At 32.1% G+C, this 6,265-nt stretch overlaps 1 protein-coding gene across 1 annotated transcript; it reads right to left on the bottom strand.

The window, feature by feature from the left end:
• Positions 1–1,185: 1,185 nt before the first annotated feature.
• Positions 1,186–3,036, bottom strand: LOC118028555 (IRK-interacting protein). Its single transcript, XM_035032171.2, has 2 exons — positions 2,863–3,036; positions 1,186–2,685 (listed from the first exon to the last, which is right to left on the bottom strand). The coding sequence occupies exons 1-2, from the start codon at positions 2,962–2,964 to the stop codon at positions 1,285–1,287; spliced, it is 1,503 nt and encodes a 500-aa protein (XP_034888062.1). The 5' UTR covers positions 2,965–3,036; the 3' UTR covers positions 1,186–1,284.
• Positions 3,037–6,265: the final 3,229 nt, after the last annotated feature.

Below are 6,265 nucleotides of genomic sequence, written 5' to 3'. Positions count from 1 at the left end.
AGTTAATTTTTTTTAAGTGTTTTTTTTTTTATTTTAATATTACAGTATAAATATATATATGTGTGTGTGTGTGTATTTAATTAAAAAGTATTTCTACAAAAACATGTTAAATAAAATACAGGATAGGGCCATCTGGGCCACGCGCGCCCTTGTTGTAGAATGTTGACAGGTCCAGTGATCTGTGGTCTCTTGCAAGATATTTTCTGCATGTTATTTGCCCAGCGTTTCTTGCTTTTCTTATTACTTCACGAGTCAGAAATTAAAAAATAAATTAAGTTAAATTAATTTACAAAAATCGTATCAAACAAAACTTAAATCTATAAATTCGAATCAACTTTACCAACGCACATCTTATTATGAGATAAGACTCAACTCTTAATTTGGAGATTTGCAAAATACATGGAATTTGTTGATGGCCACCAATAAAGTTTGCCGTCTTTCCCGTGAAACTGTACGATGCATTGAAGCCATGGACTAAATCTTTCAGTCACTAGAGTCCTTGCGGACCAAAGAACAACTGTTACAAAAGCCATCGCCATTTTTGTTCCAAAATCATGCTGTTGGCACTACTCGTAACCAGGGAATTTTCTGCTAGAAACCAAAAATCAGACACGGGAAAAAATGACTCTGCATTGACTCAACACGTCATCACCAATGGCCATGAGTGTAAAAATGCATCCTAAAGTTTCTTTGAAAGGTTAGATTATTACCTTTCAAAGATTTCTGCTAGAATCATTATGGCATTTCCATTTTTGTGATACCACAGAGAGGGTGACATGGAAAACTTCCAGGCTTCAAAACCAGAAGTTTACCCAAATCTATCCTGAAAACACTCAAAAGAAAAATAGAAAACGCAAAAGAACAACAAGAACCACAAAAAAATAGAAAAAAAGAATGGATGGAACGCTACACTTCACCACTCAAAACTCTTCCTCAACAGCTTGTGAGGCATGGATTAGACATTTCAGTCGGACCTTAAAATTATGCGGTGGCTGTGCCCGCAAGGAGGAATGGACTTCCACAGGCGGGATCAAACTTGATACAATAATACTGTAAAGCATCCAAAAATTTGTCACAGGAGAAGCATTTGGGTGGTGTTTGGTATTGCATTCAATACAACCGCATTTTTTAATATATTCTGAGTATTTTTAGTTTCAAAAATATTTAAAAAATTATTTTAAAGTAAAAAAAAATAATCAAATATTGACATTGCCATATTGCAATTAACAGCAAAAGTATCAGTACAAACTAGTCAAAATATTCAAGATTTGGATAAAACAAACCCTAAGGAGAAGGGGTTAAAAAACCCTTATCATTATTAACACTATGATTACAGTACCTGCAAAGGACCTTGCATTTGACAACGTTATCATAAACATAGAACCCAGGTGCTACCATGATCCGAACCATGGTTGGGACCAACTTCCTTGCCCTGTCTCCATCCATATCCTCCATGTAAATTGAGTCGAAGTTCACCCCTTTATCCACCCTGAAGATTGGAAAGCCAGGGTGCACGGAATTGGCCAAAAGGTGCACCAACCATATGTTTTTAGTAGCACCAAAGAATGCCTGCAACAATGGCTCAGGCCAGGCTCTATTCCACCCCAACATAGCCACAATCTCACTCATTTTCCTATCACAAAACTTGCTAAACTCTTCACTGAAATGCCTTGTCCCTTGATTCAATACCTCCTCCCATGTCAAATCTCTAAGCACGTTAAATGACGCGTAGTTTGCTTCACATCTATCAATTGGGTTCAATATTTGATTCACAGATGTCTTTTGGAACCCAGCAGATTCAAAATCTTCAAAGAAAGCTTTGTTCAACAAGGCCTCGAGGTAAAAGAGCACACCTTTCGGATTCTTGGAGAATGAAATCTTTATATCATAAGGTTGCAGCAACACAGATATTCTCTCGTAAACTCTTACTCCCATGTGCCTTAGTTGCATAGTAAGTGACCTGCTTAATAGCCTAACAGAGGACCTTGCTTCTGATACTGAAACCAAAAATTGCTCTATCACTTTTTCACTAACCCCCATAAGACCATTTTGTTGATATTGGTGAACATTGTAACCTTTTCCAATCTGATAATGGGGGTTGCTGCTGCTGCATTCATCAAGTCCAGACTTCAAATTATGGCAATAAATTTCAAGCTTGTTAAGCTTCTTTTCAAGTTCAGCCATTGAGTACTTGAGCCTTGAAGTTTCGAGAAGTGCTTCATCTCTCTTTCTTGTTGCTTGAATCAACTTGTGAGAAAGCTCAGCTATTGCAATCTTCCATTGCTCTTCTCTTGCTATTGACACATCACCAGTGGATTTTGGACTCTTTCTAGTCAGTGAAGAAAATATGGACTTGAAAATCCCATTAGGACTTGCAATAGATGAATGCTTGTTTAAGCCATTATTGTCCAAGGGAACCACCGAAATCTTCTCTCTTGCATGTGGACGGCATTTGTTACAAGAAATTGAACCACTACCACTACCACCACCATCATCTCCATTATTGCTATCACCATGTCGTTTCTTGGCGCTCGGCTTGCCATTTTTTTCACGGAGAGGTGTTGGATGGTGCTTTGGTGTTGCTCTCTTGTCTGTAAAATTAACTGGTGTTGCTTTGCTAGTAGTAGTTTGGCTTCCCTCTTCACTGAATTCATCATATTGTTCTTCTCTTTCACATTCTTGAATCTGCCACACCAATTAGAAGAGAAACAAACAACGTCAACAAAGTTAAGAAAATTGGTAGTTAAGAAAGAAATTATCGCAAACTTTCAAGTGCTCAACATGTGGTCTGACTAAAGTAGATAATTCTTGAATTCTCCATTTATTTTCAGGGTAAAAGATAGTGGCTGTAGGTTAACTTACAGGAGTGATATGAGGAGATCGAAGAGAGAGTACTACAGTTGGTGGTGGAGGACGAGAGGAAGGAGATTTAGAGGGAGGAGGAGGAGGAGATGAAATTGCCATGTTTATTTGTTATCTATCTCATTTTCGGCGTAGTTTTCTGTATAACTAGTGCTACATGTAAATCTGACCACCTAGTAATATATACGAGGATATATATGATGGGTGTTTTTTTTTTTTTAATTAGTTCTAGGATATGGTACTGATGTAGCCGAGTTTTCTCTATTTCGGTCTCTTTTCGTATTTTTCTTACTTTCTTCGGTTGTGTCTTTGTCGTCTTGTAATCATGTTGATGAATCACAGGTAGTCATCAACCAAGTATTTTACCGAGCTCTGCGATACTGAAAAAATGGTTGTGTGGTTAGATTTTCGTGGCAACTGGCAAGGATGCGTATAATAAGCAGTAACTTGCACGGCACATCCAATTATTTGGATTTTTTTATTTTAAATGGGACTTGTTATTGAGTAAATTTGTTTCTGGTACGATTTAATTAATATTTTTAAAGATATATCAATCAATGGTGAGTTAAAAAAAATAAAAATTTCCGGTATCTTGCAATTTGATTAAAGTTGGCTTGAGTTTTTTTTGGAAAAAATATATTTTTTTATAGTTGATTTTGTATTTTTTTTTATTATGTAGTATTATGTTTTTCTAGGTATTTTTATTTGAAGAAAGCAATTTTTCTAGTTAAATTATAGCTTTCTAGTTTTTTTATTCCATGTTATTCAATGCTACTAGAGTTTTCTAGCCTTTTTATTATTATATAAAATGACTATAATAGCCTTTTAATAAATAGAGACTTGGATAAATAAAAATTGAATATTTTATATGTTTCTCCTTAATTGTAATATTTTTTATCTTTGAAGATTTTGATTTGAAACAAACCTCGTTATTGTACACTCATGTTTATGTTAGTTCATATCAAAATAGTTTTTGTTGTGTGTTGTCAAGTCATAACGGTTGGAGATTGTAGAGGATGTTTATCGAAACTCGATGGTTTTAGGTGGTTAATTGCTACGTGTTGCTGAATAATTATTACTGGAAGAGCTTGTTGAACATGATGTGTCTATGTATAAGATGATAAAAAAGGTCCCCCCTAGAAAAGAAACATTTAAGAAATAATGTGTTGTTTTCATCTATATTAGTTATTGCTATTGAAAATTTTAATGATAAGATCTATGATAAGACAGCTCATATAAAGGTGTTGTGTTAGAGAATTACAATAAAATAATGCACACAAAAATATTAGGGATCTATAATGAACTACACTACACATAAAAAGATGTTTACGGTGAATGATGATTTTTTATTAAGATGTGAATTCAAGTACAAGTTCTTTCAAACTTGAAAGACTGGAGCAAAAGTTTTTTAGAAAAATATATATATATTTTAATTAATTTTATATTTTTCTGTTTTTATTATATATATATATTTTTTTTCTATTTTTTTTTATTTGAAGGGAAAAGTTTTCCCTGTCTGTTTTTTCTATTCAATACTATTAAAGTTTTCTAGATTTTTTATATAAAAATTTTTAATAGTCTTTTAATAAGTAAAAACTCAATGGATAAAAAATAAATATTTTTAGTGTTCTCTATAACTACGGTGTTTTTTATTTGAGTTTTAACTCGAAACAAAGATATCCTTTACTCTCATTAATCATCTGCATATTCTTTTTGTCCGATTCTACCAAACGCTACCTAAAGAATTGATAGTATTAATATTACAACAAAACATAAATACGCGGGAAAAGGAGTGGTGTTGTGCATTGTTCACCCACCTACAATTTATTGGAAACTGCAACACTGATTTTCTTTACGTTTTGTTAGTTGAACTTTCTTATTTTCCAGTTTCATCTTTACAAATGTTTTTCTTATATCTTATATGTTGATATATTCTCTTCTATTTGTATATTATTGAGTATTCAAGTTATTTGATCAAAATCAAGAAATGTATTGGAGGCCAATTTAATAGAATATAGTTTAAATTTGCAGTATAGAACACAATTAAAAAAAAAGGACCAAACTTAAAACATAAAAAAAAAACATAATGAAAGTTTTCTTAATTTCATGCTAAAAATTTCATTTTTGTCCAAATTTTCACTATTTACTTATTTTTTATCCTTTTAGTTTTAGAATTTTATGCGTGCATTCTAAACTTTATTATGTTTAAGTCTCTGTATTTAAGAAAAAAAAAAGAGAAACTAATTAATTGACAACCTTCTTATAATAAAAAAAATTAATTTAAATGTTAAAAGGTTTGTGAGTGCTATTAAAGTTTTTAAAATTTTTATCTTGTAAAAAAAGGGCTGGGGCTCAAAAATCTTTTAATTTGGTTTAATTTTAAGTATTTTGACCAATTAAAAAAAGATTAAGATTAAAAATGAGTTATTTAAGTTTTGCGATGATTTTTAGATGTTTTTGAATGAAAAAAAGAAAGAAAGATATTTTGGACTAAGTATTCGGACCTGAACTTTTCAAAGGTCTTCTTTAGTTGGAATCTTTACTGGGAGACGACGCATCAATCTACATTTTTTAGGTTTTTAAATATAGCAGATAATATTTCATTGCTTTATTAAATGAAAAGAAAAGGTCAGGCGCGGGGTGACGGGCTCGCAGACTCAAGCGTGTCTGGCGTTCTTCGTATTAGGCCATATATGGTGGCTCATTCTGGCCATGTGCTGACTTCTTTTTATACAACCTTTAGTTTTTTTTTTCCCTTAGTTTCAATTAAAATTCATTACAATAAAATACTTAAAATTATATTTAAGATATTATTTCATTAAATACTAATTAAATTTTCCTTATTTTCAAATATAATTATAGCATGATTTTTTATAATATTAGCATTTTTTTCATTAATTATCATATATGAATTTGCTAATTTACTCATCTAGGGACTATGGTTGATGTGTTCAATTAAAGCCACAGGGAGGGAGTAGCTTAAACTTTTTTTTTTTTATCTGTGTAGTTATTCGGATCAATTTGCGTGTATCTTGATTAATTTTATAAATTTTAAAATTAATAATTATCTAAATTTTTAATGACTCTGAAATTTATAAAACTCATATTAGTTAGAACTCTTGCTAGAAATAAAATAATGCTCTACATTGAAACAGTCATCCTAAACGAGGAAAAATTAATTAACCATTAAATATTTTTCATCTCACAAGTAACAGAAGGTATATTAGCCGATTAAACAATACGCTGTGAGGCTGATTTTGACGAATTGGGCAACCCATCGAACTAGTTGTAGGTGAGTACGCGTTCTGAACCCCTCCAAAGTTTTTTATTGAACGATTGAGGGAAGAGTCTTCCTTTTTCCTTCCTTTCTCCCCCTCAAAGTAATATCATACGTAAATACAGC

Source organism: Populus alba, chromosome 3, assembly GCF_005239225.2.
Source record: "Populus alba chromosome 3, ASM523922v2, whole genome shotgun sequence".
In the NCBI taxonomy this organism is placed as follows: Eukaryota; Viridiplantae; Streptophyta; class Magnoliopsida; order Malpighiales; family Salicaceae; genus Populus; species Populus alba.
The sequence above is the reverse complement of the archived record's forward strand: the minus strand, read 5'-3'. Positions and strand labels throughout refer to the sequence as shown.

Coding starts and splice junctions, on each gene's coding strand:
- LOC118028555 (XM_035032171.2), bottom strand. CDS start 2,964: ATGGCAATTTCATCTCCTCCTCCTCCTCCCTCTAAATCTCCTTCCTCT. Junction 2,686..2,862: donor GATCTCCTCATATCACTCCT/GTAAGTTAACCT, acceptor TTGGTGTGGCAG/ATTCAAGAATGTGAAAGAGA.